Source organism: Ranitomeya variabilis, chromosome 1, assembly GCF_051348905.1.
Source record: "Ranitomeya variabilis isolate aRanVar5 chromosome 1, aRanVar5.hap1, whole genome shotgun sequence".
NCBI classification, from domain to species: Eukaryota; Metazoa; Chordata; class Amphibia; order Anura; family Dendrobatidae; genus Ranitomeya; species Ranitomeya variabilis.
In genome coordinates, this window is record NC_135232.1 from 338102149 (window position 1) to 338123405 (window position 21257).

General features: G+C 45.0%; 1 protein-coding gene across 1 annotated transcript in view; it reads left to right on the forward strand.

The window, feature by feature from the left end:
* The window catches only part of RNF31 (ring finger protein 31), a 76429-nt gene extending 56146 nt beyond the window's left edge, over positions 1 to 20283 (forward strand). The window contains exons 17-22 of the mRNA XM_077299486.1: positions 6649 to 6767; positions 8051 to 8164; positions 10285 to 10342; positions 11997 to 12093; positions 18718 to 18886; positions 19767 to 20283. Of these exons, the coding sequence (XP_077155601.1) occupies positions 6649 to 6767; positions 8051 to 8164; positions 10285 to 10342; positions 11997 to 12093; positions 18718 to 18886; positions 19767 to 19823 (614 nt within the window). The 3' untranslated portion in view covers positions 19824 to 20283. The remainder of the gene's footprint in view (positions 1 to 6648; positions 6768 to 8050; positions 8165 to 10284; positions 10343 to 11996; positions 12094 to 18717; positions 18887 to 19766) is intronic.
* Positions 20284 to 21257: the final 974 nt, after the last annotated feature.

A 21257-nucleotide genomic window follows, 5' to 3' on the forward strand; every position in this document is an offset into this window, starting at 1 on the left:
TTAGTTATTCAAAAAATACCCTCATGGGACCTAAATTTAGTCCTTTCAGCATTAACGGGCCCTCCATTTGAACCTATACAAACGATTCCCATAAAGACATTATCACTTAAAACTATTCTCTTAGTAGCATTAACATCTGCGCGCAGAATAAGTGACATTCAAGCCCTCTCCTCTAATCCACCTTTCACTAAAATATTGGATGATAGAGTCACTCTTAGACCCGACCCAGCCTATTTGCCAAAAATGGCATCAAAATTTCATAGGTCACAAGAAGTATCCCTGCCATCCTTCTGTCCAAACCCGAAAAACGAAAAAGAGCTAAACTTCCATAATCTAGACGTTAGAAGATGCCTAGTCCAATACTTAGATTCCACCAGGGAGTATAGGAAGGAAGGCTCTTTGTTTGTCTTTTTTCAGGGTCCCAGAAAAGGATTCCGGGCATCCAAGGGTACTCTAGCCAGATGGATTAAGGAGGCAATAGCCTTAGCATATTCATCCTCGGGGAACACAATCCCGGATGGTATAAAAGCGCATTCCACAAGAGCAGTAGCTACCTCATGGGCTGAGAAGTCAGAGGTATCGATAGAGCAAATCTGTAAGGCGGCCACCTGGTCATCACCATCAACCTTTTTTAGGCACTATAGACTAAATCTAGCCTCTGTATCTGACTTAACCTTCGGACGAAGGGTCCTTGAGGCGGTAGTCCCTCCCTAAGCTTAATCTCTGCAATTCTCTCCGTAGTGCTGTCATGGGAGACCGAGAAAGTCATAGTTACTCACCGTTAACGGTGTTTCTCGGAGCCCATGACAGCACTCGCTTATTTCCCTCCCATCACGAGTGCGGTGAGCACCTTTTTTAAATATAATTTATATAATTTATATGATTTATATACTATAAGTTTAGGCACGGGGTTCCTCTTTTAAGAAATGTTATAATATAATGTTCTCTCTGTTGTAACTAACCTGGAGGTCCTCTGATGCTCTGTAAACCAACTGATGCGAGGGAGAGGTACCGCCCTTTTATCTGTAGGTTTCCTGTCCCTGAAGGGCGGATCCCCTCTCTCCGTAGTGCTGTCATGGGCTCCGAGAAACACCGTTAACGGTGAGTAACTATGACTTTTGTGCTGAAAACGCCCCCTTCAGCTTATACACAAGTGAATTGTCCAGAACGCTGGAGGGGGAGCGCTGTAGCAGCGGCAGGAGTCAGCGGCTGTGGCACAGTGACAGCTGCAGCCGCCAGCTAACAGAAGACCTCATACTCACCCTCCGTTACTGCATCTCCATCCCTGCATCTCCGTTGTCACGACGCCAGCGGTTCTCCTCTCCTGTGCTGAGCGGTCACATGGTACCGCTCATTAAGGTAATGAATATGGACACGTCTCCACTCCCATAGGCATGAAGTGCATATTCATTACTGTAATGAGTGGTACCACGTGACCGCTCAGCACAGGAGAGGAGGGCCACCGGCGCCGTGACAACGGAGATGTAGTGACGGAGATGCAGGCGCAAGGAGTGTTAGTATGACGAGGAGGGGGAAGGCAATGTGAGCCATGCATGCAACCAGGGGAAGGGGGGGGAAGCTGAGCCATGGAGGACGGGGGAGCTGAGCAGTGGGGGAGCCACACATACCAGGACAGGGGGAGCCACAGGACAGGGGAGCCACGCATAGCAGGACAGGACGAGGGGAGCCACATACCAGGACAGAAAAGGGGGAACCACATACCAAGACAGAGGGAGCCACCCATAGCAGGACAGGGGGAGCCACGCATACCAGGACAGGGGGAGCCACGCATACCAGGACAGGGGGAGCCACGCATACCAGGACAGGGGGAGCCACGCATACCAGGACAGGGGGAGCCACGCATACCAGGACAGGGGGTGCCACATACCAGGACAGGGGGTGCCACATACCAGGACAGGGGGAGCCACGCATACCAGGATGGGGATGAGGGGACAATGCATACCCGGCTTATACTGGAGTCAATAAGCTTACCCAGTTTTCCGTGCCTCGGTGTAATAATTATAGGGGATAACTCAGGAGACTCTTTGCGTGGAACCAGACAACTACAGGACACCGTTTTATAAGTGGTAAAGTCTATATTATCACACGGTGATTCAAACAGGTGCAGAGAGAAACTCAAGTCCACAACACTTGGTGCAAATAATAAACGCAGCTTAGCAGTCTATAGGAAACTTCAGAGGAAAATGCAATCAAGCAGAAAGTCTATGAAGCACAATTATTCTTGAGGATGCTTGACACGAATAAATCCTTGTCTTAGTCCAGGCACAGATAGATATGCTTATTAGGCAGTTCAAATCATATCTTAGCTCAACCAGGGAGGCCTGGTTAATAGTCTCAGGTTATTGCAAAGCAGCAACAGCTTACATGTCCAGCAAATGCAGATGGAAGTAAACACGAGCAGCAGATGAAGGAGGATTACTGGAAACTTGTGTATGCAGCAGGAACCCAGAGCAGAGTAGCAGGATCACCACACAGGTTCTCAGGAGCAGGTGTATAGCCAGGGAGTAATCAGAGGTCAGGAGCTGGATGCAAGGCAGAATACTCTAGCACAGACTGAAGGCTGGGGTGGAGTTTTATAGCAGGAAGACACAGTGCACATGAGACCAAAGACGCCATCTTGGAAAAGGGCAGTAATGCACAAAAGGTAAAAAATGTTCAGAGTCCTGACACTCGGCTTATACTCGGGTCGGCTTATACTCCAGTATATAAGGTACTTAGTCTGATAAGTGTTCCCCTTGAGTGATGTCCCTGGCAAGCACGTGTACAATATCAGTATCTTCACTAATTCGTGAGATCTTGAATGAATTTGCAAAATCACGCTTCTACTGAGACCGTGTACAACATCATTAATCCCTTGGAGGAACTCCCTTTTTATTTTTTTGTTTTCTCGCTTTTGTCGTTTTTCTCTTTTTTTTTTTTTTGTCAACCTACTTGTTTTGGGGGATTGTTTTTGTAGTTCTGAATGACAGCATTTATTTTACTATGTAATGTATTGGAAAACGTGAAAAACATTTCAAGAAGCATTGAATTGAAAAAAATAAGCAGCATCGTTGTTTTTTTGTTTTTTTTATGATATTCACTTTGCTCTAAAACTTATTTTATTACTTTTGCTCAATGGGTCTCTAGATATATGGGTTGGGTTGTTGTGACAGCAGGGGTCTATTGAAGTTCTGCTTGTCATTATCATTACTGAGCTCTTTTGAAACCCTACCCATGGGCGGACTTAAAAGGAGATCCTGATTTTCACAAAAAGCAGAGGATGGCAGCTTCAAGTCCCCTATGGGGACTGAGAAGTAAACTTAAGAGTAAAAATTAAAATGTTTTTAACAATCTGAAAAAAATAAAAAGAACAAAAAGTTCAAATCACCCCTCTTTTGCGCCATTAAAAATATAGTAAAAAAACATACACTTATGGTATTTCTGCGATCAGAAAAGTCCAATCTTTCAAAGTCTAAAAATAAGTAAATAAGTAACGCAAAAAGGTTGGTTTTCTTTCATCCCTGCAGTACCTCAAACAATGCTGTAACAAATGATCAAAATGTCATATCTATCCCAAAATAGTGCCAATAAAAACTTCTCTTCCTGCAAAAAATAATCTGTCACAGAGCTCCTTTGACCAAAAAATTAAATTTATTATGGGTCTTGGAAAATGACAACACAACCCCCAATTTTTTTTATTTATTTTTTTTACTAACTTCAGATTTTTTTCTTCACCACCTTAAAGGGAACCTGTCAGCAGGATTGTGCACAGTAACCTACACACAGTGTCAGGTTGGCGCCATTATACTGATTAAAATTATACCTAGGTGATGAAATCCATCTTGTGGATGTGTAATCTTTATTTTCAATTTTGAGTTAATGATATGCTCGTGTTCCGGGGCGGCCTGTGGGGAGTCTGGGGTCTGCATGTGGTGCTCTGATTAGATATTCATAATGCAGACTGCTGACAGGTCACTGATCAATCACTGACCTGCCCCCTAGTTTACATAATGAATATTATATATACATATTTTAAAAAAGACACCCCTTCTGCAGGCAGGTTATCCTGGTAAAAAAAAAAAATCCATTTGAAAATGGCGCCCGCTGCACCTGCGCAGTAGCAGCTATCGGTGTATATAGAGGTGATCCGATAGCTGCTACTGTGCAAGCTCCGGTGTCGCCATCTTGCTAGAGAAAATAAAAAATCCTCCTCCAAGATGGAGCTGCCGGCCGCCGCCTATGGGAGTAAAGAGAGGTAAATATTCATTACCTTTATGAGTGGGCCCCAGTGCTAGCCCGGCCGCTGCTGGAAGCTGGCGGCGACGGCTGTAACTGTGCCAGTGCAGTGAATGTTCATTTCTCTTTAGTATTGGTAACAGGCTTTAGCCACAGCCGCTGGCTCCAGCCTCCTGTGACCTGCTGCTCCGCCTCTCCCCCTCCCACGCCTTCATTCATCTGGGACAATGACTCATGTATAAGGCTTCTTTCACACTTGCGTCGGTACGGGGCTGTCGCTAAGCGTCGGCGCGACGTACCGACGCACGTTGTGAAAATTTGGCACAACGTGGGCAGCGAAATGCAGTTTTTCAACGCATCCACTGCCCATTGTAAAGTCCCGGGGAGGAGGGGGCGGAGTTCCGGCTGCGCATGCGCGGTAGGAAATGGTGGACCCGACGTACGAAAAAACGTTCCCTTGAACATTTTTTTCGTGACGACGGTCTGCCAAAACACGACGCATCCAGTGCACGGCAATACAAGTCTATGGGAAAAAAACACATCCTGCGGACACATTTGCAGGATGCGTTTTTTTCCCAAAACGACGCATTTCAACGGACGTCACACGACGCAAGTGTGAAAGTAGCCTAAGCTGAGGGGGGCGTTTTCAGCAAAAAAAAAATCCTGAAAAACTCTGCTTATACACGAGTATATACGGTAATTTTATACACATTACATATGCAATTATGCTGCAGCGCAGGAGCCAGGTACCTGCCTGCAGAAGGGTGTTTTTTTTCTTCAGTATGTACATATATTCATTATGTTAACTTGTGGGCAGGTCAGTGAGGGATTAGTGACCGGTCATAAGCCATCAGTATGAATATCTAATCAGAGCACCACATGAAGACTCACACAGGCTGCCCCGGAACACGGGCATATCATTAACTCAAAGCTGAAAATAAAGATTAAACAACAACCACAAGACCGATTTCATCACCCAGGTATCATGTTAATCAGTATAACGGCGCCGACCTGACACTGTGTGTAGGTTACTGTGCACAATCCTGCTGACAGGTTCCCTTTAAATACTTTAAAAAACTGGCCATGTTTTGGTATCACCTTTATTTGTGTTGATGAGGAGAATCATATTGCAAGGTGATTTTTACCACACAATGTACACCGTGAAAACAATGTCAGAATTGCGTGGTTTCTTTTCACAATTTCTCCCAGGAATTTTTTTCCCATTTTGCATTACACTGTTTGGTACAACTCGTCCCACAAAAAACAAGCCCTCAAACGTCTATGTGGATAGAAAAAAAAAATTATGGATTTGGGAAGAAGAGGAGGAACAAAAAAAATATATGTAAAAATGAAAATTGGCCACATCCATAAGGTGTTAATTGTTTTTCTTTTTTTTTTTTTTGGGGGGGGGGGGTTAGAGGGTGTTATTAGTCCGCTAAGGAGCTTGTACCTGCAATCAGTTGATCACTTTTGCAATACACTTCAGTATTGCAGACTTTTGTCCGATTACCGGAATCTTATGAAGCACGTCCGCCATCTTATTCCTACCTTCTTAAATGCTACCACCGCAATTGACTGCCGCATGAAAAAGATCACATTTTTGTGATCAGAGCTACCTCTAATTACCGCAGTTGCTAGTGCGCACATGTGACGTAAATGTACAAGAGATGTCTCTAAATGGTTAAACCCGCCTGTATTATTATTCTGTTGATACATAGGCTGGCTGTGATGAGAGAAGTGCAGTAAGGCTACGTTCACACTAGCGTTGTGCGCCTCTGCGTCGGCGACGCAACGCACAACACACGCAAAAACGCGTCAAAACGCACGCAAAAATGCTGCGTTTTGCGACGCATGCGTCGGTTTTTGCCGAAAATCGGACGCAAGAAAAATGCAACTTGTTGCGTTTTCTTGGTCCGACGCTTGCGGCAAAAAAGACGCATGTGTCGCACAACGCAAAAAAAAAAACGCATGCGTCCCCCATGTTAAGTATAGGGGCGCATGACGCATGCGTCGCCGACGCAAACCCGACGCACATTAGCTTAACGCTAATGTGAACGTAGCCTTACACCCCCCTCCAACCCCTCCACTCTCAGGCCCTGCCTTCTTGTTACCACCGCAGAGGCCACTTTCTTGCCAGTCAGTTTGCAGGGTCTTGCTTACAGGAGCTGTTCGGGATGTAGTGACCACTCAGCAGTTTTGTGATTAAAGCTGTTGTTTAACTTCAAAAAGCCATTAACAGTTTGACATTTTGCAACATTTTGTGGTAAAAGCAGCTTCATACTCTGCCAACTTGCCAATGAATTGCATGAAGCCTGTGACTGCTGGCAGTTTTGGTCAGGTAATATTTGCTTGTAGGGGCCCCCAGAATCAGTGTCACCCCAGTCTGAACATGATGTGATCTTGTTTCCACAGCTTGCCCACACTGCAAATTTTCTTATGCCCTTGCCAGAGGAGGTTGTATGCATTTTAACTGCTCTCAGTGTCGCCATCAGTTCTGTAGCGGATGTTACAACACTTTCCACTCCAAAAATGTAAGTAGCTTTTCAATTTGTCTATGGGCGCCATTGAGGATTTTTCGGCATTGGTTTGTTTCCGCATGCTAACCACATTCCAGTCAGATGTTACAAAGTTTGCTGTTTTTATGATCCTTCCTATCCATAGGGTGCAATATAACAGTAATGGAAAGATTTTAAGATGCAGTACATGCAGAAATTCCCCAAGTTACACCTATTACCTGAATCATCTATGCGTTCTCCCTGTCAGCTTCATAGTACCCTATTATATCAGGCGTGTTGGCATCTGTCTCAGTTATGTTCTGATGATGATTCCAAAGAAGGCAGTAGTGTAAACTTAATTAAAAGGGAATCGGTCACCAGGTTTTTGCTGCCCTATCTGAGAGCAGCATGATGTAGGGGCAGGGACCCTGATTCCAGCAAGTTGTGATAAAATCACTGTTTCATCTGCTGCAGATCCACCAGTCCTATGAATGCTGATCTCAGTATAACCCCGCCCACATCACTGATTGGCATCTTTCTGTGTACACTGTGCATGGGAATTTAGCTGCCAGTCAGTGAGGAGGGCATGGTTGGATTTACTTGCAGCAGGTTTACTAATCCTCTAGTGATCATCTCCTGCTGATAAAACAGTGATTTTATCAAAACTACAGCAAGTAGCCCAGTAAGTGACACACAACTGGAATCAGGGCCTCATCTCAGTTAGGTGCAGAACCTGCACCAAAAAGCGTTGTTTTTCTTGTACATTAATTAACCCCTTTCCCACCAGAGACGTATCCATATGTTCGTGTGACCTGGGCCTTATTGACCTGTGCTGTATGGATACGTCTCGGCGATATTGTGCTCACAGATGCTGTGCTCACGATCACCCCTGGGTGTCAGCTAATTCTGACACCTGGCACTCGGTGCCAGGAGCGATCAAACACCACTCCTGGCACTTTAACCCCCTAAATGCTGCAGTCGAACGGCTTTCAGTTGTCTATAATCTGTATGCCATATTAATAGTTTAGATAGGTGACAGATTCCCTTTAATTTCCCGATTAGCGTCAATGTGGCATTTCCAGAATCTTTCAGACTGATTCATCAAATGCATCTTTCTAAAGTGTCATGGGTTTTTTTTTACTGTAATGTACTGCAGGCTATCCCTGGAATTTTTTGTGGTCTAGAAATTATTGCACAAATTTTTGCGAATATGATAATTTAAAACTAAAGCCATCAGCAAGAAATGTAACTGCATAGTCCAAATAATAATTTTTCTGAGTGCATTTTTAACTTTGTTTAAATGTATCATTCTTTCTTAGAAATGCACAGTCCCATCTTGCACAATCAGGATGTCTCTTCATGCTCACCATCCTAGAGACTGCTTATTCTACCTGCGAGACTGGGAGGTGTCTCGTCTGCAGGATCTTCTTCAGGTAGCAAATTCTGACATGTCTGTCTTGGCTCTCCTTTATACATGATGATAATGTAATGGTAAAACATTTTTACTTGGAAAAACTTAACATATGAAACGTAACCCACTATGCATAGTATATTACTCTCCATGAAACTGAGGTGCACCTCTGCAAAATGAGTCAAGTGCCTAATTGTAGGTAGGGTAATGATTCATTCCTGTAATTTACAAGTGAGTATGATTCATGTGGGGATAGGTTTGTATTGTCTCGGTTACAAAACTTTACCTTGCCACCTCACCCCCCCAGTTCCCCTGCCCCCTCCTTGATATCCCTTTTTTTTCATATCCAGAATTTAAAGCACACCTCCAGAGTCACAAAAAAATGATTATAATTCAGGACTCTGAGTATAATCATTTGTGTAAATCAGTCTGGATTTGTTCATACATCGGGTTTTTGCTGCTTTTTTTTCTGAAAATGTATTTGGGCATAAAACAAAGCTTTTTACAGTACCAGCACAGTGACTGGGATCTCAATCAAATGCTGCTTATTTTTTTTTCTTGCAGATTTGAATCAGTTTCAAATCTGCAGTATGTCTATCCTTTTAGAGTTTTTGCAGCATTTTTCATCTGTTCAAATGAGTGGGAAAAAATGCATCAAAAATTCATGTATTTTTCACAGCGTATTTCCTGCCAACGCTGCAGTATCCGCTGCAGAAATATCTGCTGCAAATACTAAATGTGATAGCGTATGTTTTTAGTAATTTCTGACAATAACCCACAGTATGGACCACTGTAGTCTGTGCTGTGGGCTACATTAAACGGCGACATTGTTGTCACTTTTAGCTACCATCTTCACTGCAGGAGCGAGCGTTGTAAAATCTTATGATGCTTGCTCCAGCACTGAAGATGGTAAAGTAGCCGCTTATTGGCTGCAGCATGCACCACTGTTTTTATTTTAATATGGGTCCTGAATCAATTAAGGGGGGATAGTCCAGTAGTGGACAACCCCTTAAGGCTATGTGCACACGTTCAGGATTTTTATTGTTTTTTAGCTTTTTTTCATCCGTTTTCCGCCAAAAAAACTCTTACATAAGCATCCCATCATTTTTAATGCATTCCGCATTTTTTGTGCGCATGCTGCGTTTTTTCCCCGCGGCGGAATCGCATTCCGGAAAAAAAACGCAGCATGTTCATTCTTTGTGCGGAATCGCGGAGATTCCGCACACATAGGAATGCATTGATCCGCTTACTTCCCGCTTGGGGCTATGCCCACCATGCGTGAAGTAAGCGGATCATGTGCAGTTGGTACTCGGGGTGGAGGAGAGGAGACTCTCCTTCAAGCCCTGGGAACCATATACCTATTTAAAAAAAAAAAAAAAATTAAAATAAAAAATCTTGATATTCTCACCTTCCGGTGGCCCCGGCAGCGTTCCTGCTCCTCGCGATGCTCCCGTTCCCAGGGATGCTTTGCGGCAATGACCTGTGATGACGTAGCGGTCTCTCGTTATGCTACGTCATCTGGGGTCATTGCCGCGAGGCATTACTGGGAACGGGAGCATCGCGAGGAGCGGGAAGGCTGCGGGAGACGCCGGAAGGTGAGAATATCATGATATATTTTATTAATTATTTTTAACATTATATCTTTTTACTATTGATGCTGCATAGGCAGCATCAATAGGAAAAAGTTGGTCACACTTATCAAACACTATGTTTGACAAGTGTGACCAACCTGTCAATCAGTTTTCCAAGTGATGCTACAGATCGCTTGTAAAACTAGCATTCTGCAAGCTGATTACGCTTGCGAAACGCTAGTGTTAAGCGTGAATATGCATGCCAATTCCGCATGCGTATTTCCTACAGCAGGGAGTCGCAGAATTGCAGTGGAAATTTCCGCGGAAGTTCTGCAATGTGTGCACATAGCCTAAAGCTTTAACTTTCTGCAGCTTAGAATGACTCTACGCTTGTGATTCAGCTTTATTACGCACAGTACACCCATCATTTTTTCTTTTTCCTTCTGAAACCTCTTTGATATTCCTTCTTTTACTAAATCTTTGTCTACTTTATGCTCACAATTATCAGTCACTTCTTATATCTGTTTTATCCTGTTTTTGATTCCTGAGATGTTCTGTGTCTTTCACTCAGATGTTTAATGTGGCCTTTAACACAGATCCCCCTGCTGGAACACAGGCTGGACCTGGAGGTATGTGGGGATGACGTGATGTCCCGCTTTATTTATCGCTGTATCAGAGAACACAGTGTCAGAATAATCTAACATTCAGAAACATATGCTCTACTAAGTTAAAGTATGTCCACCATGTAGCAGTTTTAGGCTACATAGATTTAAAAAATCTGCCAAATGTTTTTTTTTTATGTATATTTTATAGTTACCAGAGCTCTGGTTTGTCTGACACAGAGCTCCAAATCTCCGGTATAGTCATACAGTTAAAGACAGGGGTCCCCAACCTGTAGCTTAAGATTTACATGTGGCTCGCGGACCCGTGATATGTGGCTCGCGGCTGTCTGCCAGCTTGGTGCATTAGGTCTCTAGATGGTGACTTTTGTGTGTAGCCCTGCACAGAAGACTTGATCTGAATGGGGTAAAATAGGAAAACCCGGAGCTTGACATACTATACTGGTGTGATTTCAGTGATAAAGCTTTGGCTGTCATTATACCGGTAATAGGGGGCTCTGTGTCACTACTGTAAGTGGGGCAGGAGCTGGATGTGACTCACGACCTTCTTTCATAGCTGAATGTGAGAAAGGTTGGGGACCTCTGATTAAAGAGAACCTGACAGCGGATATATGATAAATGCTGCTCGATCCACGGGCAACATGTATCAGACAGTGGTTGTATGATTTCAGGCACATAATTTATTAGCTGCCAGGGACCAAGCTGCCTGGGAGACTAGTCCCCGGCTACTTTTCCGCATCCGCCGCCCTGGAGTGACAGGTCTCTAACTGCCTGCTTGTATATTACTCCAGAGGGCAGGCGGGGAGACGCTGCCTGTCCAACCAGTCTTCCTTTTAAATGCTTCTATTTGTCAGCCTCCACTAGAGTTATAATGCTCCTTATATGTTAGCCAAACACCCATATCGCAGTTTACATATCTATTGTCTGATTGTCCCTTTAATGTGGCTAAATATCCATTAACTCCTTTGTCCTTGAACATGTTGATGCATTTAGAGTAGTAGGAGAAAAAAATTGCCATCTAACCTATCTGCTGACATGTCAGGCCCCTTACAAGACATGCCAGATCATATTGTATACTTATATAGCTCATAAAGGAAGCTAACTTATGTCAAGCCCACCACTTTGTGAGTGAAGTTCATATATCTAAAATGTATACATTTAGATACAGTGTACATGAAAAATTGAGCGACTTTCTTTGTACATACAGTATATTCTTTACTGATCTGAAGTGACAACCTGTGTTAGAGTCCAGAGCTGCATGCGTAATTCTGTTTTTTTTTTTTTTTTTTTTTAATTTAAAACCGCGAAGAAGCTTGCACACAGACATATCACATTTTAACTGAACTCTTATGTGAGATGGTATAGAGTCTGGTGGAAATACAACACTTCCCAAAGGGAAAATCACTAGAGCAATTAAACAAGCAAAGAATGCTGGGAGATTTCAGCTCTGAAGCTTGCAGGAATGCGACTGCAGCTCTGGGCTGTAATACAGACTGTAAATTGGGATAAGTAAAAAGGGCGTAGATTTTATTTACACAGTTGTTCAATGTGTAGGAATGTATATAGTCATTCCATCTACTAAAGCTCAGCTACGTCTTCAACCTTTCTTTACACATAAGACTTAGCTTTGTCTTTGCTTCTATTTTGCAATTGTCTTATGAAGGTGGATGTCGCGTGATGGAGCAGAAAGAGACTATTGATGGATTAACAGATGAAGCCTGTGGAAAGCAGACTGTCCATGGGTATGCAGGGTTGTGTGAGTAAGTATTGGATACTCACTTTGTCTTCTATTAGTATTTACCTTTTTTTTTTTTTCATTTCTTTTTTCATTGGTTCCAATGTACGGCATAGATGTACATGTTGGGGTCTTAATATCTGCTCAGGTTAAAACAAACACATGACCGCGCACACGGTGAACAAGCCTGTAATGACACTGTTCACACCACCAAGAAACAGAGACACAAAAAAGGCACGGTAAAACCAAAAAATACTCTGTTGCAGAAAATATCAGTAAACAGCAAGTGCTAGTAAAAAGATGGAAAAACACAGGGTATTTGGTAATACGTTTTTTGCAAAAAATGTATATTAAGCAGCTCTACCAAACGTCAAGGTGTACTCGTATTAGAGCAGTCCTAACTAATGTATGTAATCTTTTTGCTAGCACTTGCTGTTTACTGATATTTTCTGCAACAGAGTATTTTTTGGTTTTACCGTGCCTTGTGTCTCAGTTTCTTGGTGGTGTGAACAGTGTCCCTACAGGCTTGTTCGCCGTGTGCGCGGCTCATGTGTTTGTTTTAACCAATTGTTTTCTTTCTGAATCCTGCTCCAACAGGTACTATACATATGACCAGGTTTTTAAATACATCAGATAGGGATTACATACATTAGTTCGGACTGCTCTAATACGGGTATACCTTAACGTTTGGTAGAGCGGCTTAATATACATTTCCCCTTCGCCTCATTGGGGGACACAGACCATGGGTGTATGCTGCTGCCACCAGGAGGCTGACACTAAGTATTACAAAGAAAGTTAGCTCCTCCCCTGCAGTATACACCCCTCTGCTGGCTCCCAGCTAACCAGTTCTTGCTTAGTGTCCGTAGGAGGCACACGGACTGGTCTGCTATTCAGACCCAAAGAATCTTTTTACTTTTACCTTTTACCGGACGAAGGGGGCGACGGATTCTTTCATGTTCCGATCTCCCCCGAACCAACAACAGGCGAGCACGGGAGTTTCACCTCTCTGTATCCTCTCCTGCGACGTGGGAAGCCACTGCCTGAGCTGATTCTAGGGGCGACGGGTCCCTTCATGGGACCGATCTCCCCCCTCCCTTTTCAGACGAGCACTGGAGTGTCACCTTCAGTATCCTCTTCTGCAGCCAGGCCTATTGCCGGACATTCAGCCCTGACCACCAGGTTTTACCCTCGGCTGTTCAGAGGCACAATCCAGTGTGGCGTCCGAGCAGCCCCCACTGCACCACCACTATTAAGAGCGGATGGTACAAGGAGGCGGACGGTTCCTCTCCTCCTCCCTAACAAACGGATGATGGATTGAGGTTTATCCCTGCACCGTCCACGCTGCACAGAACAGCGCTGAAACCCACATCCGCGGCGGCTCCATGCCGGGACGCGCAACGATGGTGAGTGGATCCATCTTCAGAGGGATATCCATAAAGGCGCAGGCAGCCTTAGCCACTTTCCTGTGGCCCACCTCTCTGAGGTAACGCTCTGGCCAGCTACAAAAATTTAGCCCCTGGCTTCGGCCGATGTGTAGGCCGCATCCCGGAAGTCTCCTGAAACGCCCCGCTGGTGTCGCCCGCCTGCTACAGAAATTTAGGCCCCGGCTTGGGCCTATTCAGCATCGTGTCCGTCGCTCCGCCCCCCGAGTTGGCGCTTCTCGCTCTCTGCGAGATTTTATCTACTCTGCAGCTCACAGTGGCCATCTTGGTCCACCCGGCCGGCTCACACTGAGGCAAAGATTTTTAGCATTAAGGGGGCACAACCACTCACAAGTATTCTCCCTTCTTAAAGGCACATGTAGTATTGTCTGGTTTTAAAGGCGCATGTCCAGTATTGTCTGTTCTTAAAGGCGCAGGTCCAGTATTGTCTGGTCTTAAAGGCGCATGACCAGTATTCTCTGTTCTTAAAGGCGCATGTCCAGTATTGTCTGTTCTTAAAGGCGCAGGTCCAGTATTGTCTGGTCTTAAAGGCGCATGACCAGTATTCTCTGTTCTTAAAGGCGCATGTCCAGTATTCTCTGTTCTTAAAGGCGCATGTCCAGTATTCTCTGTTCTTAAAGGCGCATGTCCAGTATTGTCTGGTCTTAAAGGCGCATGTCCTGTTTTGGCTGGTCTTAAAGGCGCATGTCCAGTATTCTCTGTTCTTAAAGGCGCATGTCCAGTATTGGCTGGTCGTAAAGGCGCAGGTCCAATATTGTCTGTTCTTAAGGGCGCATATCCAGTATTGTCTGGTCTTAAAGGAGCATGTCCAGTATTGTCTGGTCTTAAAGGCGCATGTCTAGTATTGTCTGGTCTTAAAGGCACGTGACCAGTTTTTCCCCTGGTCTTAAAGGCGCATGGCCAGCATACCCTGGTCTTACGCACATGGCCAGTATGCCCTGGTCTTAAAGGCGCATGACCAGTATTCCTGGTCTTAAAGGCACGTGACCAGTATTCCCTGGTCTTAAAGGCGCATGACCAGTATTCCTGGTCTTAGCAACACGTAACCAGTATTCCCTGGTCTTAAAGACGCATGACCAGTACTTCTTGGTCTTAAGGGCACATGTCCAGTATTACCTGGTCTTAAAGGCACATGACCAGTATGTCCTGGTCTTAAAGGCACGTGACCAGTATGCCCTGGTCTTAAAGGCACATGACCAGTAGGCCCTGGTCTTAAAGGCACGTGTTCAATATGCCCTGGACTTAAAGACACATAACCAGTATGCCCTGGTCTTCAAAGCATATGACAAGTATGTCCTGGTTCTTAAAGGCACATGACCAGCATGCCCTCCTCCTAAAGGCACAAGACCAGTATACCCTGGTCTTAAAGACGCACGACCAGTATTCCCTAGTCTTAAAGGCGCATGACCAGTATTTACTGGTCTTAAGGGCACATCATCAATCTGAAGCTGGTCACCCTAATTGAGCCCTGGAGCCTTTGCCACTCATCCCCTAACCGCAACCCATGGTTTTCTCGGACCAAGAGATTGAATCCCTCTGTGAACCCTCTGTGGCTCGGAGTGCTCGCAGGACCGAGATACATGGTCCCTCTCCTACATGGGAGCGTCCGCTAGCAGGGGCCGCAAGTGTTCTAGAAAAACGTACAGGCGTCTGCAAAACGGAAGTTTTTCATTTCCTAATCTCTCCCCCATGATTTGTTGAGAACAACGCTGAATATGGATCGCATATTGCCTTGGATTGCAAGAGCTTCAGAAAAGGAGGGACTCTCCTATTTATACCATCAACAAATCGACGAGCAATTCACTGGACAGAAGCCGCTAAGTAGGTTGCCATACCTGGTCTGATTTTTTTATGGGCGACGGGTCCTTTTAAAGGCACCGATTCCCCCCACATCTTCAACAGACGAACACATGCAGTGTCGCCTCCATGTATCCTCTTCTGCATCCAGGCCTAATGCCAAACAACCTGCCCTGTCCACCCGGGGACCTCAACTCTGGGGATGTACAGAGGCACACATCTTTGGCGTCCGAGCACCCCCCTTTGTATCAATTTAGGGGATGATGCAAGAAAGCGGACGATTCCTTTCCACGTCCCTGTTAACAGAATGGTGGATCGAAGGTTCCTAATTTTCTACTCCGCACGATGGCAAGAGGCCTGCTGGTTGCAGCCCCGTATTCTGCCACTTGGCAGTCTAACCGGGTGGAATTTCTTGTGGTATACCTACCAGTATCCCTGCCCGATGTATCATCAATTAAAAAACCACAGACAGTCGGATAGCAAATCTGGTTCGTTCCGTCTTGTGGCTTCGGGTTCAGCGCTCTACCCTTCTTTAGCGCCACATGATGTTGCTTGACCAATAGTCTCCTGGTCAGAGACCTGCAGTAGAAGCATTGTCCTGGACAGTCTAGATCTAAGAGATCTTGGTTTCACGAAGGAGAAAATGAAAAGTATGATCATTCCTGGACCTCAAACTTCTAACAACCTTTGACAAGGCCCTCCTTTTTCAGATGCAGTTCCTCCGCTCAGCCATTACTTAAAAAAAAAAAAAAAAAAAAGTGGAGTTTTCTGGCATCCATCGACATTCGGTTTTCTTACCCTCACATGCCTACTTTTTTCCCCTCTACAATTATCTCTTCGCCTTTCCATTTGCGAACAGCATTTTCAAGTCACGACCTTGCCCTTCAGCCTGGCTACCGCACCACAGTGGTCGCAACGCTCATAGCAGTTGTCATGTGCTTCTTGCACCCTAGAAACATGGTCGTCCTGCCCTACTCGGTCGACTTTCTACAAGGACTACGCTAAGTCGTCTATATCACTTGCAATACCCTCTCACTTGGGCTAGCAGCTAAACTTAGACAAGTTTTTTCCTCATTCCCAGCCCAGCAGATCCTCTTTGACGATGATCCTGCACAAGAAGGATGGTAATTCTCTCTCTCTCGAGTCAAGGTCGTGGCCCTTCAACACGGAGCTTGTGCACTTGATCACTCATTCCCTCGGTTCATTCAATTAGCTAGGAGGTTTCTGAGCAATAAGACGAAAACGGAAGTAGTTTTCTTCTGCTCCGCTCGTTTTCAGCAAGTCAATCAGGCTTTCAAAAGGTAGTCTCTAAGCTCCTTCCTCATCCAGAGCCTTCTTCTGGTCCAGTGGTTATTAGGGATACCAATGCCCGTCTTCTTCTCCCGATCATTTCTCTGGGGATCCGAACAGTACGGCTAATCCTACAGCAGGTCCACTGCCCTTAGGCGGGTCAACCATCCGTCTTCAATTTGGATAATGCCACGGCTGTGCCATACGTCAATCATCTCGCAGGTACCCACAGTCAAGCGCCATGGCCGAGGTACCTCGCACTCTCTGATGGGCCGAGATCTATCATTCGGTGATCTCAACAGTACATGTCCCTGGAGTAGAACACTGGGCGGCTGACATATTCAGCCGTCAGGGTTTTCTCCTCAAGTGAGTGGGAACTTCACTCGGAAGTCTTCCTTCACATCTGCCTTCACTGGAGTACTCCAGATGTAGGTCGGATGGCGTCCAAGCTGAACGCCTATGTACTCCAGTTCATGGTTTGGCTTCAAGATCCAAGTCCATCGCAGTGCATGCTCCGTTTCTTCCACGGTACCAATTTCCATAACTCCTCTTCCACTACGTCTTGAGATATTTTTGGAAGCAGAAAAGGCCCCCAGTGATCCCGGGAGACCCGCACTGACCATGTCAGGTTTTCTCGCTTGCGGTACTAGTATTTCTCCGTCTTATTTAGTCAAAACTGGAAATATGGACCTTCTCGCAGGGAGCCTTCACCTGTAGTTCTTCCCTACCGCGTACCGTTAGATCTGGGGGACCTTAATGGTCCTGGGGATCTTACAGTAGACTCCTTTTTCGATCCAGAAAGACTTTACTATCAGGGAACGTCACTCCCCTTTTTTCTCTGCGTTCTTGTCATCCTGATGAGTCTTCAGAGCTTGCCACTCTGTTCCTTTCAGTCTTTTTTCCTTATTACCATCAATGCATCGTTGCCCACAAGCCATCCCCTTCCCTCGTTGCCAAGGTGGTTTTGTATTCCCACTGTTGCAGGGGCATCGTCCTCTCATCTCTTTCGGCTCCAGTCCACACAACGGAATGGGTTCTCCATAATCTGGAAGAAGTGAGTGCTCCAAGTGGGTACGTATCGAGGACGGCGTCCTTCCGAAGGTTGGACACTTTGCTTGGGCTTCTCGATGGTAAGTAGGCTTCCCGACGGTCACAGGAAGGGTTTAGCCGTGTTCATCGGCCACGTTAGCCTGGTGGATTCTTTTCACCATCCAGGAGTCCTTCCGTGCTAGATGTCAGCCTATCTCCCTGTCTCAGGGCTCTAGGCACCAGGCGTCGGCAAGCACGACCACAAGCTTGCGAATTCCTCCAGTCCGCATGCATTCTTGAAGCACTATAATTCACACACTTCCACAGATGTGAGTCTGGGCAGGCGGACTTTGCAGGCCGCCTTGGCGCACTTGTAAGTAGCGGTTACATGGCCTGATCTGATGTTGTCCCCACCCAGGGACTGCTTTGGGACGTCCCATGGTCTGTGTCCCCCAATGAGGCGAAGGAGAAACAGGGATTTTTGTGTACTCACCGTAAAATCCTTTTCTCCGAGCCATTCATTGGGGGACACAGTTCCCTCCCTATTATTAGTTATTTGTTTTTATCATTTGATATGTTATACTCTCATATATAATGTGACATGCTATACGCTTATATGTTGTTATTGATCTCCTACTGCTTTTGCACCGAACTGGTTAGCTGGGAGCCAGCAGAGGGGTGTATACTGCAGGGGAGGAGCTAACTTTCTTTGTAATACTTAGTGTCAGCCTCCTGGTGGCAGCAGCATACACCCATGGTCTGTGTCCCCCAATGAATGGCTTGGAGAAAAGGATTTTACGGTGAGTACACAAAAATCCCTATTTTTTGCAACAAATGTATTAACCAAATACCCTGTGTTTTTCCATCTTTTTACTAGCGCTTGCTGTTTACTGATATTTTCTGCAACAGGGTATTTTTTTGTTTTTCCGTGCCTTGTTTGTGTGTCACTCTCTCTCTCTCTCTCTCTCTCTCTCTCTCTCTCTCTCTCTCTCTCTATCCTACTCCAGACCTGATAGTAGGAATAGAGAATTTGCCAATACAGATTGTACAGTGTCTGATAATAATGATGCCATGTATTCTGCCTTTCCTAGGTCTCATTATAAGGAGTATTTAGTGAGTCAAATTAATAATTTGGCTCTGGATCCTTGTGTTCTCTATGACTTGGAAGAAACTATCACTGTATGTAAACGCTACCTCCAAAAATGCCCCAATCGTGAGATCAGTGAAGATGATATAACTTACAAGGAAAGACTTGTAAAGGTGAGGCGATGTTAATATTGTATATCACTGTTCCCTTGTCGGTTGGGTCACAAATAGTGTTGAGCGATACCGTCCGATACTTGAAAGTATCGGTATCGGAAAGTATCGGCCGATACCGGCAAAGTATCGGATCTAATCCGATACCGATACCCGATACCAATACAAGTCAATGGGACTCAAGTATCGGACGGTATCCCTGATGGTTCCCAGGGTCTGAAGGAGAGGAAACTCTCCTTCAGGCCCTGGGATCCATATTAATGTGTAAAAGAAAGAATTAAAATAAAAAATATTGCTATACTCACCTCTCCGACGCAGCCTGGACCTCACCGAGGGAAACGGCAGCGTTCTTTGCTTAAAATGCGCGCGTTTACTTCCTTCCGTGACGTCATGGCTTGTGATTGGTTGCGTGCCGCCCATGTGACCGCGACGCGACCAATCACAGCAAGCCGTGACGTAATTTTCAGGTCCTGAATGCAGAATTAGGCATTCAGGACCTGAAATTACGTCACGGCTTGCTGTGATTGGTCGCGTCGCGGCCACATGGGCGGCACGCGACCAATCACAAGCCGTGACGTCACGGAAGGAAGTAAACGCGCGCATTTTAAGCAAAGAACGCTGCCGGTTCCCTCGGTGAGGTCCAGGCTGCGTCGGAGAGGTGAGTATAGCAATATTTTTTATTTTAATTCTTTCTTTTACACATTAATGTTGTTTCGATACCGATACCCAATACCACAAAAGTATCGGATCTCGGTATCGGAATTCCGATACCCGCAAGTATCGGCCGATACCCGATACTTGCGGTATCGGAATGCTCAACACTAGTCACAAATAATACATTATCTCCTGTCCATTTTACCTAATGGTCTGCTTCTCTTTTTAGGTACTGATGATTGAGATGCCACTAAATCCAATTGCTCAAAGAAATCACCATCCATAAAGCTTTACTTTTTACCCTTTTACCTGCAAAAAATAAATATTGTAAATGTGATATTTATCCATTAAATAAAAGTAGATGTATACTTTATCTTTTCTGTATGCAACATAGATTGGATATGTTTATTTTGAAACAATTTTCTATTGGTGAACGCAACTTCATACCAGATATGATCAGTTAATTGTTTCTGTGTAGAAGATTTAATGCATGCACAACAATTATTTCTGTGACAGATGAAGGAGAAATGTTTTAGGAATCTGTGGAATCACTGCTGCTGAGATCATTCTTCATTCTTTTGACGTTAGGAGTGTTCAGCCCTAGTCCCTTACTGGCTAACAAAAGACAATCCTGTAGAGTCCAGCTCTTTCTCTACATTGTTCTTGGATGTCCTTGTCAAATGTGTTGCTGACAAAACAGCTAAAAGAGAACCAAAAATATAGTTTTATTAAAAAATTTAATTCTATTTGTGTGTTTACTTATTTTAGTGCTGCTGTAAAAGTTTGAAAAATCTTTTTCAATGGAAGCAATCTGCCATCTTTTGGCTTCTCACCAATCCCTCTGCTCCACGCATGCTTCTAATGCACTTGCACAGGCAGAGACTGGACGCGTGCTGATCCCGGGGATATAGTGCTAATTTATTAGAAGACTTTTCCCTACCTGTCTGCAGCTTCACTGCCTATCATTATCACACTGGTCTGTGGTCTGATCGTAGTGATCAAAGCAAAGACCAATGTAAGGCTACTTTCACACTAGCGTTGTTGGCTGTACGTCGCAATGCGTCGCTTAGGAGAAAAAACGCATCCTGCAAAGTTGTCCGCAGGATGTGTTTTTTCCCCCATAGATTTACATTAGCGATGCATTGCGACGTATGGCCACACGTCGCAACCATCGTGCGACGGTTGCGTCGTGTTTTGGCGGACCGTCAGAACAAAAAAACGTTACATGTAACGTTTTTTTTGCGCGTCGTGTCTGCCATTTTCGACCACGTATGGGCGGCCGAAACTCCACCCCCTCCTCCCCGGACCTTACAATGGGGCAGCGGAAGCGTCATAAAACTGCTTCCGCTGCCCACGTCGGGCATCACTTTCACAACGCGTGTCGGCACGTCGGGCTGACGCATAGCGACAGCCCCGTGCCGACGCTAGTGTGAAAGCAGCCTAATAGTGATAGAGAAGCTGCTGACAGGCAGGGACAACGACAATATACAGGTCCTTCTCAAAAAATTAGCATATAGTGTTAAATTTCATTATTTACCATAATGTAATGATTACAATTAAACTTTCATATACTATAGATTCATTATCCACCAACTGAAATTTGTCAGGTCTTTTATTGTTTTAATACTGATGATTTTGGCATACAACTCCTGATAACCCAAAAAACCTGTCTCAATAAATTAGCATATCAAGAAAAGGTTCTCTAAATGACCTATTACCC